The sequence below is a fragment of the Aulonocara stuartgranti genome (assembly GCF_965226115.1).
Source record: "Aulonocara stuartgranti genome assembly, chromosome: 20".
Taxonomy (NCBI): domain Eukaryota; kingdom Metazoa; phylum Chordata; class Actinopteri; order Cichliformes; family Cichlidae; genus Aulonocara; species Aulonocara stuartgranti.
In genome coordinates this window covers 37,132,222-37,155,060 of record NC_138956.1, presented here as the reverse complement: position 1 = coordinate 37,155,060, position 22,839 = coordinate 37,132,222, and the positions used below count along the sequence as shown (strand labels likewise).

Sequence of the window (22,839 nt, the reverse complement as noted above, 5' to 3'; positions counted from 1 at the left end):
CTCTGCCAGTGACTGACCCAGCTTTGACAAAGCTGGGCAAGCAGACTTTGAAACACAACTATGTGGTGTCATCGCAAGCGCCAGTAAATCTTATGGGCAGGGACCTGCTCGTGAAGTTGGGCGCCACAATCACATGTTCAGCAGATGGATTATCTGTGACTCTGCCAGGGGGCCAGCATTTTCCGTGCCTGGGAACAAGTTCAAAGACTCAATATCTGCTTCAAGACTGTGAAAGAGCAAAAGTCAATATCTACAGGGGGAGACTAGTGGAAGAGGATGTTCTGAGGCAATTTCAGCTGTGGAGACCCTGGATAATGAGCTTGGCAGTTTACTCCCCTCCGCGCGACCCTTACCACGTTACCCTGTTTTATGATAAAGAGAATGACGACACCTATCGTGAATTATTTCAATCTGATCTTGAAGGTCAGACGTGGAATGTGCAAACACATGACATCTACATCGGACCAGAAGGTGTAGCCGCGGCTGTGAAATTAACTGATGAACAACTGCCTTGGTACAATGTGGAAGAAAATTCAACCCCTCACATTACATTGGCGGTCCACCAAGGTCATGGTGCAGGTGATCTAGGTCCAATGGTCAGGCGAGCACTGGACGACACAGGGTGGCAAAGAACCCAAATTCCTAACTTATCTTATGCTCCAAATTGTAAAACCTATCGCATAACTTGTGCCTGTGAGGATACAGTGATCTTGGAACATAAAGAAATTTCAAAAACACATGGTGAGGAGTGTGTAGATCATCCTCACGCAGTTGCTGGACTGTCGAATCTGCCTGACAGTCTATGGTCAAAAGGGCCCACGGATGTTGGCCTAGCTAAGTGTCCTCCTGTCTTGTTCCAGCTCAAGTCACACACACCAATCAATAGACCACAGTATAAACACAAGCCTGAAGCAGAGGCAGGAATTACAGAAACAATAGAAGGCCTGCTAAGGGCCGGGGTGTTAGAGCCCTCTCACTCACTGTGGAACACACCAATTCTACCAGTGGAGAAACATGGAACAGGAAAATACCGTATGGCACATGATTTGAGAGCCATTAATGAAATATTGCTCTCTACTACTGCACCGGTACCAAATCCGTACACAGCTTTATCAGCTATCACATGTGACCAAAAGTGGTTCACGTGCATTGACCTGGCAAATGCATTCTTTTGTCTTCCTCTGCATGAGTCACTCAGAGACATTTTTTCATTCACATACAGAGGCCAACAACTCAGATGCACACGTTTGCCACAAGGCTTTGCACTTTCTCCAGGCATTTTCAATCAGGTGCTTAAAGAAGCCCTGTCGTCATGTAATTTGCCTAATGATTGTACATTAATACAATATGTTGATGATCTTCTCATTGCAGCCCCGTCAGCAGCGGATTGTACAGCGGCATCGTTCGTTGTGTTGAATAGGTTGGCGGAATGTGGCTTTAAAGTAAGTAAAGACAAGCTGCAGTTAGTTCGCCCTGAAGTGACCTTTTTGGGCCGGGTAATCGCACACAAATCAGTGGGTTTGATGAACACACACAGAGACCAAATTTTGACACACCCAAAACCGCGAACTGTGAGAGAAATGCTTTCTTTTCTTGGTTTAACAGGTTACAGCAGGCAGTTCATTCCGGATTATGCAGGCAAAACTGCCCCTTTAAGGGGCCTAATGAAGCAAGTTGGTGTTCGAAACTTTAAGGCTGAGTTGCCTTGGACGCCTGAAGCTGAAGCCGCATTTATTAGGGTAAAACAGGATTTGTCAAGGGCCTCAGATTTAGCCACACCCAATTATGACGAGCCATTCTATTTAGATGTTTCTGAAACAAACTCAATTGTAAATGGAGTGTTGTTTCAGAAAAAAGGGGGGGGTAGAGAAGTGCTCATGTATGTTAGTGTAAAACTACATCCAACAGAAGCAAAGCATCCTACATGTACACAACATGCAGCAGGGGTCGCTAGAATTATCCAAAAAACAGCACATGTAGTGAGAGAACACCCACTAAAAATACTCACTACACATAGCATAGTGGCATACGTAAATTCACAAGCATTTTGTATGTCACCACGGGCACAACAGAGACTGAGCAAAGTCTTAGAGGCCCCAAATTTGACATTCACACATGAAGGAATTAACATGGCAGATTTAATGGGTGTAGGGGAACCACATGACTGCGCCAAAAGAGCACAGATCGAGGAAAAGATTAGAGAGGACCTGAAGGCCGAACCCATACCGGGAGCTGAGGACTGGTTCACCGATGGATGTTGCCACCGAGACGAAGGAGGACTGAAAGCAGGGTATGCGGTGGTCTGCAGAGTAGAAGGAGATTATCAGGTCAGAGAGTCAGGAAGGATTGAGGGAAAGCAGTCGGCCCAGAGAGCTGAAGTGATAGCCTTAGCTCGAGCTTTGAGACTAGCCAAGAACAGGAGAGTGAACATCTACACCGATTCGGCATATGCGTTTGGAGCAGCGCATGTGGAGCTGCCTCAGTGGAAGAGAGCAGGATTCAGAACAGCAACCAATGCACCTATTTCCCACAAACATGAAATGGAGGAACTGGAAAAGGCCTTGGCTGACCCAGAGGAGGTGAGCATTATAAAATGCAAAGCTCACTCCCAAGGAACCAGTATGGTGGAAAAAGGAAACCAGAGAGCAGACGAAGCCGCAAAGGAGGCCGCAGGCTACAAAGGACAGAGACAAATGATACAGGTAACATCAGAAGAAGAGATACCTGTTGACCTGATTGAGGAAGTTAAACGGGCCCAGGAGGAGGCATCCCCAGAGGAAAAGGGGGTGTGGAAAAACAAAGGAGCCTGGCAGGATGGACATTTGTGGAGGGGGCCAGATGGGCGCCCCGTGCTGACAGCCAAAATGGCAGAACAGAAGGTGGATGAAGCCCACGGACTTGCCCACGTGGGGAGAGCCCAGATGGAAAGAAATTTGTGTCATTGGTGGCATCCTGAGCTGCGAGGAATGATAAGGGAGAAGGCCAGGATGTGCTTAATCTGTGGGGCACACAATCCTAAGCCAGCAGTAAAACCGGAAGTGGGTAAGTTTCGGCCCCCTGAGAGGCCGGGAGAGGAGATTGTTATTGATTTCACTGATATGATTGATTCCGGGCCGGGCGGTGTAAGATATTTGCTAGTGTGTGTTGACGCTTTGACCGGCTGGCCAGAGGCCTGGGCTACAAAAAAGGAGGATGCTAAGACTGTCATTAAGTGTTTAATTAATCATTACATTCCCCGTCATGGGTTCCCAAAAAGAATTAGATCAGATAATGGAACCCATTTTAAAAATCAAGATTTGGAAAAAGTAGAAAAAATGTTGGGCGTCCAGCATAAATTTGGTACGGTCTATCATCCTCAGTCTCAGGGGAAAGTAGAAAGAATGAACCTAAATTTGAAAAACAAATTGGCAAAAATCTGCGCGCAAACAGGGCTAAATTGGGTCGCAGCCCTGCCGGTTGCGTTGATGACCATAAGATGTTCTGTTAATCAATCCACAGGTTTTACACCATACGAGCTGCAAACCGGGAGACAGTTTCCGGCACCTTGGACGGTGGGCTCGGGTGAACGGGACAAAAAGGGGAACCGGTCCCACGCAGACTATTGGAACGAGCTAAAGGCGCTAGTGTCCAGTTTCACGAAACAGGCGGCTTGTAAAGGGCCCACAGGAGAAGGAGAGGTCCCGGACGCGAAAACAGTGTGGCTGAGAGTCATCAAACGAAAGTGGAAGGAGCCCCGCTGGACTGGTCCATATGAGGTATCGGCTCGGACGGCGACAGCGGTCCAACTGAAGGGGAAAGGCGACACCTGGTATCACTGGACGCAGTGCGCAGCTGCGCACGAGGGCTTGGTGAGGAAGGATCAATCTCAACTCGACGCAGGTGAAATTGAGCGGCACAATAATCCCTCACACCTGTGCAACGGACCGACCGGTAGTCTACCCGGAAGGTCGAAGAAAGAAGAGCAGCCAAGGAGGAGATCGCCGCGCCAACGAAAAGGAGCGGTACCACACTGAACACCTAAAACAAGAGAGAGGCTCTGATAAAGGGCTTTGAACTTTTTACTACACCATAACATTCATATACCACCATGCCATCACAACAATTAGACACTGGTGAAGAAAGAAGAGTCTCAAAAGCCATCACAATGTTTAAAATTATTATGAGTTTGATGTTAACTATGTTGCTAATCATGGCTATTTGTTTTTTGATTTGTTTGTTGCAGACCGACCCGGGAAACCAGTCTGAGCACGGAGGCCATGCCAGTCCGGCGTTGTTTGATACACCAAGTACATCACGCGTGGTCCATAGTGAGTTAAGGTTGCGGGCAAGAGTGAAGCGCGAGGTCTCTGGTAAAAAGGATGAGTGTCTCAGCACATATGGTGGTTTAGAATTAGATTATGTTATTGGCTCCACAACTTCCTTTACGTTTGATCTGTGTGATGTTGTTAATTGCAGGGACGTCGGCAGTGCTTGGAGGGGATACAATGTGTGGGTCTGTTGGGATTATTCAGTGAGTACGCACTGCGAGAGGGGAAATCGTCCGTATGACAGCTGGTGCCGTAATTGGGACCAGGTAAGGGGTTACACTGGGCAAAATTGGGAACCGTTAGAATCAGGATCAGAAAACGGGCTTAAACTACAGAGGGATTTTAGCCCCTCTGGAAACGCGTTAACTTTATCATTGGGGAATTGGGATCGCAAACAATCTATGTATTTAATTTTGGGGGTGGAAATAGCGGGGGTTGATCCAAAAGGGTTAATTAAAGTTAATTTCCTAGAAAAAACTAATCGTTCTGCTTTCTTTCCAGTGACTCCAAACAAGAATGTAGATAGGATTAATTATGTTCATTACAATGTACTGAGGCTCTCTAACCTGACCAGAGACGGATTGGAGGGGCTAGCGGAGCAGGTGGGTCCGACCTCGTTAATGGGAGTGCAGAATAGAATGGCCCTTGACATGTTGTTAGCGGAAAAGGGGGGCGTGTGTGCTATGTTTGCCGACCAGTGTTGCACCTTTATTCCAAACAATACTGCTCCAGATGGGTCGGTAACCAAGGCTCTGGAGGGCCTAAAGAGCCTTTCTGAAACTATGCATGATCACTCCAGTGTTGGTAATCCGTTAGAAGGCTGGCTGACCTCAGTGTTCGGACGGTGGAAGGGGGTCATCGCTTCGGTCATGTTTTCTTTGTCTATGGTGGTGGGTATTATGGTTATTTGTTGTTGTCTCATCCCTTGTGCCAGAAGAATGTTCAAAAGTATGTCTGTGAGGGCAGTGGACCCTGGAGTCATTACTCCAATGTCCATGATGCCAATGATGCATGTGGAGCTGAATGTGTAGGCCAAGGAGGGACACAACTGTTTGTGACCTCTGGATTCTCCAGAGGTCAACAGAGGGAATTGTAGAATAAGGAGGGGATGTTTTTCTCATTATCATTTAATATTTTAATATGCCATTATTAGTTCCTTAGAAGTATATAACCAGCTTTGCATTAAGCATAAATTGAAGTTTTTGATCTTACATTATTCTTTGCATTACAGTGATAGTGATAACTTTAGTTTGATCTTTCTTACAGGTACCAGAATAATAACATGATTTTCCATTGCAGATGTAATCATGATCATTCCATACACATTGCAGTTTGTTGCTCATTCTAGAGTTGTGCTCAAGGTAATTAAAGGTTAAAAGCTACAGCCAGCGCGAGTCTGGCTGATCTATGGAGGGCAAAGGCTTTGAGCTTGGAAGGCCGCACGCGCTTACACAGCACTTATAAGATGTCATTCTTGGTGATTTTGTGCTTAGTCATGTTTTAATATGTTTTAAGTAGAAGTAGTTGATCCAGCAATATTCATTTAATATTATATACTTGATTTAGAGCAATACACACTGATGGTCTTAATAAATGAAAGAGTCCTTGTAGTTGCCATGTTGTGTCTCAGCAGGGTACAGACGGTTCCAGGAGAAGGGGGGGCAGTTAGCGTCTGCCCTCGGGAAGGAGACAATGTTATTCTTTGTGTTAAATAAAATTGTCAACATTGATTGTATTACACCTGTCACTACGCATGAGGGGGCGTTCTAATACCCTGATTTCATAAAACTATGGAGATGTGTTTTTTGAGATGAGATCTGAGACTGTCTGCATACAGTGTCCATCTCCCACGTGTGTGATCATTAAATCATCGTTTGACTCAACCCGACCGGACCAGTGTTGTTATTGTGGGTTTTTCCTCTGGTGTCCATCCCCAATATTTTGAACCATAACACTACGGATACCGACTACGGAACGGAGCAGTTGTCAGCCACCTCCTGTACATGGAGGACATCAAGCTGTATGCCAAGAGTGAACGAGACATCGATTCACTGATCCACACTACCAGGCTATACAGCAATGACATTGGAATGTCGTTCGGACTGGAGAAGTGTAGTCGGATGGTATCAAAGAGAGGGAAGGTAGTCAGAACTGAGGGGATTGAACTACCAGAAGGCAACATTGCAGACATAGAGGACAGTTACAAGTACTTGGGGATCCCGCAGGCAAATGGGAACCATGAAGAGGCCGCTAGAAAAGCTGCAACCACCAAGTACCTGCAGAGGGTCAGGCAAGTCCTGAGGAGTCAGCTGAATGGTAAGAACAAGATCCGGGCCATCAACACGTACGCCCTGCCCGTGATCAGGTACCCTGCTGGGGTAATAGGCTGGCCAAAGGAGGAGATAGAAGCCACTGACATAAAGACAAGAAAGCTCCTTACCATGCATGGAGGGTTTCACCCCAAGTCCAGCACCCTGAGGCTGTACGCTAAGCGGAAGGAAGGGGGCCGGGGACTAGTGAGTGTCAGCACCACAGTCCAGGATGAGACAACGAACATCCAAGAATACATTGGGAAGATGGCCCCAACTGACCGAGTGCTCAGTGAATACCTCAGGCAGCAGAAACCCAAGAAAGAGGAGGGAGACGAGGAACCATCATGGAAGGACAGGCCCCTGCATGGTATGTACCACCGGCAGATAGAGGAGGTGGCTGATATCCAGAAATCCTACCAGTGGCTGGACAAAGCTGGACTGAAAGACAGCACAGAGGCACTAATCATGGCAGCACAAGAACAAGCTCTGAGCACAAGATCCATAGAGGCTGGGGTCTATCACACCAGGCAAGACCCCAGGTGCAGGCTGTGTAAAGATGCCCCAGAGACAATCCAGCACATAACAGCAGGGTGCAAGATGCTAGCAGGCAAGGCATACATGGAACGCCATAACCAAGTGGCCGGCATAGTGTACAGGAACATCTGTGCCGAGTATAACCTGGAAGTCCCGAGGTCAAAATGGGAGATGCCCCCAAGGGTGGTGGAGAATGACCGAGCTAAGATCCTGTGGGACTTCCAGATACAGACGGACAAAATGGTGGTGGCTAACCAACCGGACATAGTGGTGGTAGACAAACAGAAGAAGACGGCCGTAGTGATCGATGTAGCGGTTCCGAATGACAGCAATATCAGGAAGAAGGAACACGAGAAGCTGGAGAAATACCAAGGGCTCAGAGAAGAGCTCGAGAGGATGTGGAGGGTGAAGGTAACGGTGGTCCCCGTGGTAATCGGAGCACTAGGTGCGGTGACTCCCAAGCTAGGCGAGTGGCTCCAGCAGATCCCGGGAACAACATCGGAGATCTCTGTCCAGAAGAGCGCAGTCCTGGGAACAGCTAAGATACTACAGGACCCTCAAGCTCCCAGGCCTCTGGTAGAGGACCCGAGCTTGAAGGATCAACCGCCCGCAGGGGCGTGCTGGGTGTATATATATATATATATATATAATGTTCTTCCTCTACACCCCCCCCCCCCCCCCCCATTTTTGCACATGTCGAGGAGCGTGTCAGGCTACATTTCACTGTGTGTTATACTTGTATAACTATGCATGTGACAAATAAAGAACCTTGAACCCTTGAACCTTGAACCTTTAGATGAACTGCTGGACTTCTTCACTGTGTCATCTAGGGTGAACCATCTAGGGTGAGGGGTCTTCCTGACCAAGGATGTACCTTTTGTGCTTTCATGTTATATGACCCTTTGATCAGCAGGAACACACACACACACACACACACACACACACACACACACACACACACACACACACACACACACACGCACCCACTGAAGTATAAATAAAGACCGGGGCAGTTTCTCAGTGCGAGTCTCAGTCTGGAGGCCGCCCTTGCTAGCAAGAAGTTCTGTGTGTTTCTCTTCTCTGAGTCTTTACTGAAGAAGTGTTTAGAGTATATTTCTTAACATAACCCATAAAAATACATTTCACAATCGTATAAAACAAAATAACAGGATAACAGAAGTATCACCGGCTAAACATTTCCCTCTAGTGGACAAATTAATGGTAGCGCATTACATTTTCACTTGCTTGTGCTTTACAGACAAATTGTCATGGTCCGGAGTCTGCGAGTCCGTGTTTATGTTTAGTTTATTAGTATTCTGTGGTTTTGGTTGCCTTGGGTGTTTGTACTCTTCTGTTTCATGGTTCATGTTCCTATGTTCTGTGTCCCCCAGTCTGTGTTAAGTTGGTGGGTTATGTCATTGCGTGTATGTGTTTCCTGTTTTATTGTGAAGGTCTGCGTCTTATGTGAGTGTTTTCTGTTTGCCTCCCTAGTCTCGTCAAAAAAACAAACAAAAAAAACAAAACACCTGGGTCACCTGTATGAAGAAAAAAAACAGAAGAGAAAGCAAACAACAAAGAGCAACATAATAAAAAAAAACAGCACCATCACAATAAACTAGCTAGCAGTAGATATCAGTAGATACTAAATAATAAACGATATTGTGCAGCACGCAAGATCGACAGCGCACAATGTGCTTTGAGGCAGCAGCCAAGAAAGCTGTAGTCCGCGTCTGTGAATACCCGTGTGTACACCTGTGTGCACACCTGTGTGGATCAGCATGCTTGTATTCCAAAGGTTTTTCCATGTAACGATCTGCTAGGGAGTGTGGGGAGCCACAGCCCCGTCCTCCAGGGTATGAAGCAGGTATGGAGGAGATCAAAACTCCAGACATCCAGAGGCCCCCAGAACACAAGAGACCATGGAAGACCAACAGAGGGGCAGCCGCGCCACTGTCCCAGTAAGAGCTGAGGAGAGTCCCAGATGAGGGCTCACTCAGCAGCCGCGGAGCAGAAGCCAGGGGGAGTTGCAGTGACGCGCCCGTGAGCTCCGCCGGCAGCCAGCCGTGCCTGAGTGACCGAGCCCCAGGCCGAGAGTGAGCCGGTGTGTACCTGGACGCCCATCCCCGGACACAAAGAGAGTGGTCACCTCTAACGGCCTCAGTGTTCATCGCCTGAGCTGTGGTCAGATGGAAAATAGAGTCCAAGAATTCACTGTGTTGAGTTCAAACTATGTGTCAGGGTTCCTGGGTCTTTGAACCAGTCTTTTTAGTTTATTCATGTTCTCTCTTTAGTTTCCACATGTTCACATTTCCAGTTGTACTATTTTAGTCCTTTGCTGGTGCATTATGTTCTAGTTCTACTTCCAGTGTGTCATCAGTTAGATTAAGCTCAGCTGTGTACTCACACAAAAAAAGCTGGAGTTGAAATTGTATTTTCCTAATAAAAAATAAAATAAAATAAAGAAATCTGAAAAAAACGCTCCAAAAATGTGGGTCTGTGTAAAAAAACTTCAAAACAGTTAATGCATTTCAGAAGAAAACCTTATATTAAAGCTGAAATTTGCACTTTAAAAACATTTTTATTTGATGTCAAAACCACTGTGGTGGTGTACAGAGGTACAATCCTCATTATTTATGGATCTGCAGCATCTGAGTCTGAAACTGAAGCCTGAAACCTGGATTATTGCATGTTGTGTTGAGTTGTTCCTTTTCTCTCATACTGTGTCTGTATAACAGTGGGTGGAATGATCATTGTGAGGTCAGCTGAGTACAGATGTGGAGGTGAAGTAACCTGGTCTCACAGTGACGCTGTGAACAACGTGAGGAACAGGTGAGCACTGTGGGATGGTAGAAGTGAGCCTTTGATTCAAAAGAAGAAACAAACTAAAACCTGTTGAACAGCTTTACTCAAACTAACAGGAAGTAAATGATTACCTGAAAGTAACTTGTTTCATATCTTTGAGCTGAAAACCAGCTGTTTCTGTCTCCCTGCAGCTGTGATGGAAAAACCGAGTGTGACATAAAGTCAAACATTACTTATGATCCTGGAGTCTGCAAATACCTGGAGACCACCTACGACTGCTTCCCACGTAACGACTCTGTTAAACCTGTGATTAGAAATGACTGATGAACCCAATCTGTACATGAATGATTATGACCTTCCTTACAAGACGAACTGCCAACTCTTTGAGCCACGACAATACAATATATGCATACGTCAAATCAAAACCACAATGACTTTTAACACAGTTTGAAAACAACATTGTCTCCGACTCCACGGCAGGTGCTTCCTGTCAATCTTCTGACCCTCGCTTCTCGTCTGGAACATCAGGCCCACATTGTGCAAGAAACTGTTCTTTTTTGCAGAGACACCCACTAACGCTCACAGTCAAACAGAGGCCACCCTCAAATGTGTTAGCAGTTTACTAAAACTATATATATATAATAGATGGAATAAATGCTGTAAATGAATGCCACTACTTCAAAGCTTAATGAAAAGACATAAATGAATGAAAGATAACAATGAATCATCTGGAATAAAAGGTTAATATGATAACCGTAAACATTTTAAGGCCATCTTAAAGCTTTCTGTTACATTGTTAAAGCAATGATTATACCGCAGATTATATAATGACAAAAGGCATTTTATTCCCTTTTACCCTTTACACTTGTCAGGGTAAGTAGCTAGTAGTAGTAGTAGTATCTTTTTGGGTCTGTACATTCAGATATTTTTGAAGTGAATAAAAATGATAATCTTTCATAATTTTTAAAAGATTACATTTTCTGTGTGAAAAGATTGATCATCATCATTTTGTTTCCAGATCCTAAAAGATTGAAATCACATTTATGAAAAAGATCTTGAAAATATATCAGCATCATTTTTTACATCAGGTTATCATGTCAGATAATAAAAATGAAAATTGTACATAAAAATTAATAAATAAAGTTATTAAAGCTTAGAGTTCAACCTCTTTTTCCTGCACGGAGCATCACTGTTGATTGTTTTCACTTATGTCTGTGTTTTATTCACTGATGTTTCCTGAACATCGACAGAATGTGGAGAATTCACAGCTGTGAGTTTATGTCCAGAACATCTTTACGTTGTGTTTACCAACTGAAGATTAGATAAGTCCAAGCTACCGCTTTATACCACAAGATGGTGCAGTAAATCAGTGTAACAGTTCTTGAACAACCATCTGAAGTTAAGAGATGAACACATGTGAATAGACCTTTTAAAATGCCGACCCCTGGTGGTTATCATTACTGTCTGCAATAAAAGTACATTTAAAGTTTACAAAGTCCTTTGAAAAAGCACTTAGAAGTAAAATTCAAACGGAAAGTCAAAAGAACAGATAAAATTATAATGTGGAGACAAAGCTAAAACAAAAAACTTAGATGCAATACAGAAATTGACAAAACAAAGACTAACAAAATAAAACAGAAGGGAAAAGGTCACAAATTGATATTCTTACATTTCAGTGGAAGTTTGGTATAGTCAAGATTGAAGGGAAGATCGAATTGGATCCTACTCTGAAATAGAATCAGAAGACTTTATTAATCCCAGAAGAAACGACGTGGTCACAGTTGGTCCAAGACAGTAAGCACAGTAGCAAACAAGTTAAATTACCAAATTAAATCATATTGTGGCTAGCTGAGGAATTATATAGATTGGGCCTCACAATTATATGGCTCTTTAGATTATCCTCTTACCCCACTGAGGCACAAGGGGAACCTCATTTCTTCACATTTTAGAAGACACCCTAACACTATGTTTCCAAAAGGATATAAAACCCTCCACATAACTTTGCTCATGATGTAACACTAAGACTAGACTAAAAGAGTTACACAACAATAACAGATACAGCTAAACACAATTTTCTTAAACTTAACATAAAGCACAGTTTACCAGAAGCCTGATGGGAGATTACATTTAGCCACTCCCAACACACCACACAACCCTCACTTAGTTGGGTTTTGAGTCTGGGGTTGGAACTGGGGCCCTGACCCACCATCACATGGCATCAAGGGCTGGAAAGGTCCAAGACAATCATGACAACCCACTGGCTCATCAGTTTAGGAAAAAGGCCTTTCTTCCTCTCTGGGCTTTAAACCTACATTTGCTGCCCAGGTGCAAGACCTCCCCCCTGCAGCAAATATTATAAACTTGTTTCTCCCATGATCCTACCTCAAGGGGGCCATGTCTGGTCAGCTCTTGTACCTCACGTGACCGTTCATGGAGATTGTGAAGGTAGTCCAATCTGGGTTCACTGCACAACTCCCACTCAAGGAGAGGCCCAGTTGCCAAGTCCACTGGAGTACGAAGCTCATGTCCAAACATTAGGGCTGCAGGAGTACGCTTAGTAGACTCTTGGACTGACATGCAGTAGGCCATTATTACAAGGGGGAGGTGCCTGTCCCACTTTTGCTGCTGGCGGGAGGTCAAGGTTACAGTTTGACTCTATGAACTCTTCCTCAGGTAAAGGACAGGTTTTAGCCAAATCCTGGCCTAATTATGGTCGCCGTGACAACACAACGTGCCCTGATGGAAATCCTAATTCTCAGCTCGAAAATGTTAACTGCTTCTGGTCAGGAAGCATGGCAAGCTGGGTGGCCAGTGTGTGGGTAAAGTGCTCCACCAGCCCATCACTCACTGCATCCTCAAAATTTCAATCTTAATTGCTGTGTAGTTCCTTGGGTATAACAAAGTGGCAGAACATCTCATTGACCAGACGCTCAGCTGTGGTAGCAACACTCTGGTCGGGTACAAACCTCATTAAGATGGAGCCAACCAGACTTGCAGCATCTCCAGTGACCCAGCCAGCTGACCCTCTGGTTTCTTAAAATTCAAGAGCGAGGTGAGAGAGGCGTGGTCAGTGGGCAGAAGTAATTTCTTCCCATAGAAATATGGTCAGAAGTGGCGGAGACCTAGCAACTCTCGACGGGTGATGCAGTAGTTACTGTCTGCTCTGCTGAGAGAATGGCTGTAGTAGGAGATGGCCTGCTCATCATTCTCACTGCCTCCCAGACCCGTGTTGTTGGAATCCATGTCCACAATAAATGGGCACTGCAGGTCTGGATAGGCCAGCACAGGGACCTAAATCAGTGCAGATTGAAGCCTTTTAAAGGGTGTGGCACAGTCCTCGGTGAGATGGAATGCACAGCCTTTCTGTGTGAGCTGGTGCAGGGAGCTTGCAATGGTAGCAGAGTCCTTGATGAGCCGCCTGTAATACAATGCCTGGCCAAGGAAGCTCCGCAGCTCTGCAACGTTGCGAGGAATGGGCCAGTTCCTCAATGCGACCACCTTTGAGGGGTCAGTGGAAACCCCTCCTGTGCTTACAACATGGTTATACTTCAGGCTCTCCAATACTGGCTTTAGAGGTGGGAACAAGCTGCCACACTTCTTCCGTGGTGTGAAGTTCCACAGCCTTAGTGCCCAAATATAGAGTAGCTCTGGGTACATCCACTGTGGCCTCCTATTTGGTCAGCATGTTTGGACCAATGATGCAGGGGTCTTGTATGTTGGCTAAACAGAACTTGTGGTCAACAGTGCAGGTAGAAACAGTTATCTGGAGAGATCTTTTTCCTACCACTCTGGCCCGTTCACCAGTGACTGCTGTGATACGGAGATCTGTGGGCTTCAAATCCTGTGGACTTGGGCCATCAATACCGGGAAGGGTACTAGTGCAAACCAGGGACAGTCTGGATCCGGCTTCTAGACGCCAACCCAACCAACCTGCAATTGTGGCTTAGTGAGGTTGGGAGGGTTTGTTGTGGGTGGCAGTTCCTACTTTATGCCACCCAACCTTACTTTGACTGTGGTGCTGGGGTTTATGCACTCGGTGCTGGACAGTAGCATGCGATGTGGCCCAGCTAACCACACTGGTAGCATTCACCTCTAGCTTGCCAGGGAGCTCTTCAAGTCCCCCATTGTAGCCATCGAGGGGGCATACTGGAGATTTGGTGGGTCATTTCTTTGTTGTTGCTCCCCTCACAGTCTGCCTGGTGCACTCAATGACTTGTGCTGAAGGTATATTCCTCTGAGCCAAGCACATGTTCAGCTCGTACTGCTTCAATTAGGGCTGTTGTTAAATTTTTTGGTACATATAGGTGAATGTGTTCCTGCAGTCTTTTTGGTTGGAGCCCTCAAACAAAGGCCTGGACAGCAAGGCCTTTGTGCTGCAGTCTCAAAGGTGGGATACCCCTGGAATTTTTTATAGTCGGAGGTCAGCAGTACAAGACTTCCATTGCCTGTCAAAAATTCTGTCCCTACTGGGGAGGTAGAGTGGCAAATGGTTCCTGCCGCCAATGACTCCTTGATACATTTCTCCATCGCCTCCCTCCCTCCACTCATACAAAGCTTGTATGAGTGGAGAGCATGGCGCCAGGAAGGAGACCAATGGTACAGTCATAGGGGGAATGTGGTGGTAAAGATAGGGCTATATTGTTGCTAGGTATTTCTTGGCCTGGAGAAAAAGGTCAGTAGAGCAGGGGGTGACACTTCCGGGGACCTGAAGGAAAAGTAAACTTGAGACAGTGGGCATGGCAGAATAAACTCCAGTTCACTGCCTTATTGTTGCTACTGTCCCAGTATCTGGGGACGTAGGTGTGGAGAAAGTTTTAGTTTCCCAGTGGTCGGTTGTCAATCAATCAATCAATCAATCAATCAATCAATCAATCAATCAATCAATCAATCAATCAAACCTTTATTTGTCACATGCAATGTTACATATACATGTTACCTGCAGTGAAAATTTGACCCCCTTCTGACCATACTTACATTGCACAAACCTCACATTGGGAAGACAGGTCGGAAACAGGTAGGAAGGTAAGAAAACACTGAAAGTAATACACAAGGGGAGAGGATCCCACACTGTGCTCCTACAGGAGAGCAGTTTGAGAACAGAAAAAAACACCTCAGCACAGAAAAGCACATGGATCTTCATGTCTTACACCATAGAAAACAACATGTGACTTGCAACAGGGGTGGTATCGGGTATGGAGTTAGCTGAGGTACACAACAGCCCCATACGATCCTGCAGCCATCTTTCCGGCGCTGAACACAGCCATCTCCTGGCTGGCCCCGGGCAGCCGCATGAAGATAATGGTTGTTTGGGTTTGGTTTAGTGCGAACAAAGCTCATCCAATTTTCCAGCTGATCTAATGTCCATCACTGGTCCCCAGATCTATCGATTCCCTGTTGCAGAGTCGTGAGCTTCTCCAAGATCTTATCCATGTTATGTTCAATAAGCAAAGTCTGAGTACTCATGGCCTTGCCCATTGCAGTGCCGGCCAGCCCTTGTGGGATTTTGAGCAGCTTCTTTATTCTTCGATAAGCCAGGTTTGAGCCAATTCTGATCAGGCAAAACCTGATGGAACCTATCATGGTTCCGAATAGTTGGATATCTTTCAAATGTCCTCTGTTGAGAACGTTGCCAGGCACACGACACTCCACTTTGCCAGCTGTTGCATGTCCAGCAGCAAACGTCTCTGCAGGATGATTGGGCTTCCTCGAGCCCAGGCTTCTCATCGATAAGAAGGTGTCAATTTCATTAAGAGACCAGTTGATCAAATCCATAATTCCTTAGTTTTTACAGAAAAAGACTGAGAGAGTATCAGACGAGACTAGACAAAGACAAAGAGCCAAACAGGAAAGATAAGAGAGGGAAAAAGATGCAACCACCTCTGTTAAGAGCCAAAAGAGCGAAAATTAGAGGGGATTAACCGTACAGGTTCAGTGTTGTGGATGATCATTGCAAAAACCTTGTTGTTCAGAGTGGTGGTGGGTATGGGAAGCTAAAGAGGTGTCAGAGAAATGTCCACAAAAGCACGTAGGAGATGTGAGGTTTGTTGGTGATAGAATCTTACAGAGAGCAAAAATCAGGGCTTAGGAAAAGATGAACCACCCACCAGTATTTCCGAGATTCCCAGCAGGCGGGATCTTAAGGCTGCTACGAAATTGCCCAGCACAGCCGCAATAGAGATATTCCCAAGCGTGGAAACGCCTCTCCCTCTCCTCTGGGGCGAGCCTTGAACACCTGATCTACAGGGACCCCAGGACCACTGCCGCCTCTTGTACATGCTCCACCCACGTGTCACTGTAGATGATAACATCATCCAGGTAGGCAGCAGTATATGCAGCGTGCGGCTGCAGCACCCAGTCCATGACACGCTGAAAAGTGACCGGGGCTCTGAACACGCCGAACAGAAGTGTGTTAAATTGGTGCACATCTGCAAAACGTTGTTGCAATGCAGCAACATCCGCTTTCTGGGCCTGTGTGAGATGGTTATCAAAATGGAGGGAGGTGGGAATTGTGGAATTTGGCACCTCCGGACCCAACTCATCTCTTTCTTTCACCATGCTCACCAGAGAAGTGGTTTCAGCCTTTCTCCATGCTTTGTTTGTGTGGTTCCTCCCTTGTCCTAGTCAACATCTCCCACTTGCCGTGTGACCACAAAGAGTCCTTGCCCCCTTGGCGAGTAACTCCGAGTATCACCGGCCACTCGGCCTTGGCACAGAAGCTCATTAACCTATTTTAGTTGCTGGTACTGGAATATTTTGGATGGTTTCTACACTTGGAGCTGAGGAGTTTGTCTGCAGAAAGGTCACTTTTTCTGAACCTACTTACAGTGGTATGAAAAAGTGACCCCAACACTTTCATTTAGAAACTGCATTTTCTGTTTACTTGTATCTTTGTCTGATATTTAAATTTCTTTGATGATCTGAAACATTTAAGTATGACAAACATACAAGAAATCAGCAAAGGGACAAACACTTTATCACACCATTAGACTTGGATTGTAACCATTCTCAGTCACATGTTTAACTTTTGCATGTTGCTGTAGCTGGTATGTTCAATGGTATGTTGTGTTTTTCATGGACTAGTTCAACATTTCTTCACACAGTCACAGTTGATGCAAACCGCTTTCTCAATAATACTAAAGATTTTTGAAGCAATAATGATGCTTTCCCCAGTAACCAACTCAATTACACATTTTAACTCATTCTCCAAAATACTGTCTCCTTTTCGTGCTCTCTCTCACATGGACATTTTCCATGCAAATCCAAACAAATGTGTTCCTTGCTGGCCTCCTGCCGCACCCTGTCGATTACCATACATTCGACCTAGTTTTTAAAAAAAAAATTGTTTTGTTTTTGTGATTCTTGCTGGGGTTGTGGCGCAGGAGATCTAGTAATTGGAGCATTTGGTTGTCCAATCCCTGGCCGCTCCAGCCTGCATGCCAAAGTAACCTTGGACAAGATACTGAACCCTGAATTGTTTCAAGTGCATTCATTGTTCGTTCTAGTTTTATTTTCTTGATTGTCTTATGATTCTGTATTCTGTGGTGTTTGCATTTAGCTTCCTGTTTTTCTTAGTGTCCATAGGTCTTGTTATCTCCTTATTGATACAATTTCCTTGTTTTTTTATTACATTCCTTTACTTCTGAGTTTCTGAGATCCTTTTGTTTGTATTCTGTTCACTCAGTCTTCTTTATTTTAAACTCAGTCGAATATGCATGCAGTGTATTTGTCATCTGTTACTTCCTGTTTTAATTTGGTGGTCTGGAGTCTCTTGTGCTTGTATTTAGATCTACTTCCTAGAGGCTTGACCTTTGAATTTGACCTTTCAATAAAAAAATGTGTAAAATCTGAGTGCCTGATAATGAGATTGGGGCCCTTCCACTCCCTGGCTGGATCAGCTCTGTCTCATCAGCAGCAGTATACAGTGAGGTCAATAAGTATTTGATCACCCTGTGATTTTGCGCGTTCTCTTACTTAGAAATCATGGAGGGGTCTCCAGTTTTCAGCATAGGTTAGATTTCCACTGTGAGAGACAGAATCTAAAAAGAAAAATCCAGAAATCACATTGTATGATTTTTGAACAATTTATTTGTGAATTACTGTGTCAAATAAGTATTTGATCACTTGAGTCAAAAAATAATAATATTTAGTACAGAAGCCTTTGTTAACAATTACCGAGGTCAAACGGTTCCTGTAGTTCTTCACCAGGTTTGCACACACTGCAGGAGGGATTTTGGCCCACTCATCCATAAAGATCTTCTCTAGATCTGTCAGATTTCGGGGCTGTCGCTGAGCAACATGGAGTTTCAGCTCCCTCCAAAGATTTTCTATTTGATTTAGGTCTGGAGACTGGCTAGGCTACTCCTGAACCTTGATATGCTTCTTACGGAGCCACTCCTTGGTTTTGCTGGCTGTGTGCTTTGGGTCATTGTCATGTTGGAAGACCCAGCCACGACCCATCTTTAATGCTCTGACTGAGGGAAGGAGGTTTTTACCCAATATGTCACAATACATGGCCCCATTCATCCTCTCCTTAATACAGTGCAGTCGTCCTGTCCCCTGTGCAGAAAAACACCCCCAGAGCTTGATGCTTCCAGCCCCATGCTTCACTGTAGGTATGGTATTATTGGGATGATACTCATCATGCTTCTTCCTCCAAACATGGCGAATGGAGTTAAGACCAAAATGTTCTACTTTTGTCTCATCTAACCACAGGACCTTCTCCCATGACTCCTCTGGACCATCCAGATGGTCCCTGGCAAACTTCACATGGGCCTGGACATGGGCTGACTTAAGCAGGGGAACCTTCCATGCGATGCAAGATTTTAAACCATGACGTCTTAGTGTATTACTGATAGTAGCCTTGGAAACGATGGTCCCAGCTCTCTTCATGGCATTGACCAGCTCCTCCCGTGTAGTTCTGGGCTGATTCTTCACCATTCTTGGCATCATTGAAACCCCACGCCTGGCCCCAGTCCGAGGGACATTGACAGTCATCATTAGCCTCTTCCATTTCCTGAAAATTGCTCCAACAGTTGTTCTTTTTTCACCAAGCTGGGTGGCAATCGCCCCATAGCCCTTTCCACTCACTGTATATGGACCATCCAGTCTCTGCCAGATGATCTATCTCTCAAAGCAGAAACCAGGCCTAGTTTGTGTTCCTTAGATTTATAGTTTATGAGTGCTAGTAAGAGCATTTCTCCTTGTGTTTCCGAGTGTGCTTCCATCCTCTAGTCTCAAGAAGTGGTTTCCTATCCACTGGGATACTCACCTCAACAATTCACCTGCCTGCTCATCCTTTGATGGCTCCCTCCTCTATGGATTCACAGAGCTGTGGACCTTCTCGCCCCCTGCTTCCCCACTTAAAGGTCACAACCTCACCTCATCTGAAACCTGAGCCATTTCCAGCCACTCCCTTGCTCCTCTCATCGCCTCATAAGCCCTCTGAGTGAATATTTTAAGAACTTCAAGGTACATCACAGTAAATGTCTTTCTGAAAGTGCTATGAATAATTTTAAGGATATAATTCCTCCACTGTTATCTTCCTCAATGTCTTGTGCCAACACCAAGTTTACTGCTCCATCGAGTGTTTTGCGTTTGGGTCCAACATCCTGCGTGCTGCACAGCCGTACCTCGACAGTCTAAACTGGGAGGCAACTACAGAGAGTACCGCAAAGGAACACAAAAACAGGGAACCTGAGAGGACACATGGAACAATAACGTATTATAAAAATGCAAAGAGGAGGGCTGTGTATCAAACTCTAACAGCAGTGCACAGTCACATACCTGCATTCATGACAAAGACCAACAAAGTAGAATGGTTAATTTTGGTGAACAACCAGTGTGAGCCCTGTGTGAAAAGACGGCATAGTTCGCTAGTCTCTTTCCTGGTAACGAAGTCTCACATGGAACGAACATCTAACCCAACATAAGGATGACAGAAGTAACCCACAGCAAATGATATTTAACCAAAAATAACCAAGTCAATTTCTATTAATGTTATGGACTAGCAACATGATTTCTTTCCACAACATTTACATTCGTTACCTCTGTGGGAATCCTTCATCACTCTGAAGATTACTCACAATTCTTTGCCCTTCATAGTCAATGCAGGGTGACATTTGCAATAGTAGGTGATGCCATTGTCCCATTTAGCAGGATTTAACTTCAAACCTTTTTAACTACACTGCTTCGCCAACTGGATGTAACTAATCAATTAGGTATGAGCCTCCTATTGGACAAATACTGAATGGTGATTATCTTTCAGTTGGCAACAAGTTGCCCAAATGATGCAATGAGTTGCTTCTCATTTCTTAAACAACCTTGTTGAAAGACACATCTCGTGGTCGTGGAAAAGATGATAGTGTGTGTAAAAAGGGTCAAACCATTGTCATGCATCAAGCAGAGAAAACAGCTAGTGGACAGTGGGGACAGAGCATCTTAGAGGTAGGAATGTGGCCAGAAAAAAATGTAATTTGCGAGGGAGCATAAAGATTGGATTCTGGAGCACTGGAAGAAGGTCATGTGGTCTGAGTCCAGATTTACTCTCTTCCAGAATGATGGCACATCAGGGTAAGAAGAGAGGCAGGTGAAGTGATGCACCCACCATGCTTGGTGCCTACTGTACAAGCCTGTGGGGGCAGTGCTCTAGGACTGCTGCAGTTGGTCAGGTCGAGGTTCAGCAATAGTATGTGCTCCAAGAATGAGGTCAGCTGACTACCTGACTATACTGAATGACCAGGTTATCCCATCAATGGATTTTTTCTTCCCTGATGGCATGAGCATATTCCAAGACGATAATGCTAGGATTCATCGAGCTCAAATTGTGAAAGAGTTGTTCTTCCAGCATGAGACATCATTGTCACACATGGATTAGCCACCACTGAGTCCAAACCTAAACCCCATTGAGAATCTTTGGCTGTGCTGGAGAAGGCTTTGTGCAGCAGACTCAGGTTGTTGGTAAAAAGTTAATGCAACACTGGATGGAGATAAATCTTGTGACACTGCAGAAGCTTCTCAAAACAATGCCACAGCGAATGAGCGAGTAATCAAAGATAAAGGCGGTCCAATGAAATATCAGAGTGTGTGACCTTTTTTTTGGGTGGAGACTTTTTGTTTAGCCAGGCAGTGCATGTTACAAAAGCAAAGACTATCAATAATTCAGAACACAAACACTGCATCACCGACCCAGGACCCTGACAGAGGCCATGTTTCCATATTGCACATGTACTGTAGTGATGGAAGTGAAATGAATGAAGAAATACATAAAGGCATCACGTGAACAAGAGGAGCTTCATAGAGCTCATCTTAAAAAAGCAAATGTGTTTGCCACAAGATCACATTCAGGTCACAATTGTGATGGGAAAAGCTGTCAGACAGGACAGGCTTTAAAAAAGAAGACGCCTCTTGGATGAAAGTGGAAACTCCAGAAACCTTTTGCATGAAGGTGTAGCTGTGTACAGTGACATGTTATGTTTTTCAGTATTTTTCCTATTTTGTTTTGGCGCTCTCTTGTCCTGTGTCAGTGTGCACAGTTTGGCTTCCCTCGTCCCGTTAGCCTCAATTAGTCCCAGCTGTGTTCCCTCTTGTTTCACATCCTCGCCTTAGCCTAGGTGTATTTAAGTCCTCTGTCGTCCTCTGCTTGTTGTTCTGTTGGCCTCTGTGTTTCCCTGTATTCCATATTTTTGAGTCTCCAGTTCTCTCCTGAGTTTTTGTGTCTTTGAGTGTTTTTGCCACAGCAATAAAGCTGCCTCTTTCAGTTCATCCTTTTGTATCTGCGCCCTGTAATTTGGATCCTCACTCTACCTGCTGCACAGCCGGACCTGAAAAGTTCTTCACGCAGTCAGAGTTGAAGTAACACTTCTGTCTAAATACTGTGAGTGTTTTTGAAACTCTGTTTTCCTCGTGAACTGGCTTCAGAACACATTTTCACCCACTTTCTCAAATCTTTCTCCTTTGCGTGCTTTGACCAGAGAGACGTGCGGAGATAATCCATGCAAATGTGAAAATTTTCTATACAAATGTGTTCCTGCTGCACTCATGCTGCACCCTGTTTTTCTTTTTTAATAATCGTTTTATCACTACAAACATCAAGCAGCTAAAACATCCACCTGCTGCCACCCCATTTAAACCACTGTAAACACTGGTGTGTTGAACACCCACAGCTGTTGCTGCATGTGTGTCTGTGTCGTCCACTTGGTCTCCGTCCTCTTTGTTCCCTCTTTAGGACGCTGTTAATGAACAGGGGAGTGTCACTTTCTCTCTGAGCTGATCAGGCTCTTTGAACTGTTCTGTGCTCTTCATTTAAATCCAGACGTGATCACATTTTCAAACTGTAGCTCCTAAACTTTGGAACAGCTCTTCACGACATGTGAATCATTACAAAAAAAGTTGCAATAATTTGTATCGTGTTTTAAGAAAAAAGAAAATTCTTACCAGTTGCTAAACTGATTTAACCAATCAACAAATATGAGATGTGAGCCTCTCCCAGCTGTCACTGGGTCAGCTGATCCAGGCTTACATAACTTTTAATGTAAAGTAGTTTTATTTCCTTATTCATTTACATCTGAGATAGAAGATAATCCACATTTTGGGTTTTTTGCACTTTGCATATACATTACAAGTTTTATTCAGAGTAAATCCAGCAGCTCTGTGTTTGATCCTCCATCAGCTCTTCACTGTAATCCAGATCTCCTAACATGATGCTCTGCTCCGGACTCAGCAGCACACTGTGTGAGTACAACACACTGATCATCCTTTATTTATACATGAAATCAGCTGCACATGTTCAGTCTAATCCTTTTCTAGCTTTCCACTGTGCTGTACTGTGACATGCTTTTCTTTCTGCTTTATTGGATCAGTTCATCTAACATCCTAAATACATGTTT

The 22,839-nt window shown here is 44.8% G+C and overlaps 1 protein-coding gene across 4 annotated transcripts in view; it reads left to right on the top strand.

The window, feature by feature from the left end:
• Positions 1-22,839, top strand: part of LOC309697844 (L-rhamnose-binding lectin SML-like) — a 142,114-nt gene that overhangs the window by 98,976 nt on the left and 20,299 nt on the right. The window contains exons 1-2 of one of the 4 annotated variants that reach the window (XM_082520034.1): positions 21,556-21,827; positions 22,623-22,684. The exons of the other annotated variants lie outside the window; for them this stretch is intronic. Of the exons in view, the coding sequence (XP_082376160.1) occupies positions 22,651-22,684 (34 nt within the window). The 5' untranslated portion in view covers positions 21,556-21,827; positions 22,623-22,650. Of the gene's footprint in view, positions 1-21,555; positions 21,828-22,622; positions 22,685-22,839 lie in introns of those variants that run through there. 4 annotated transcript variants of the gene reach the window in all.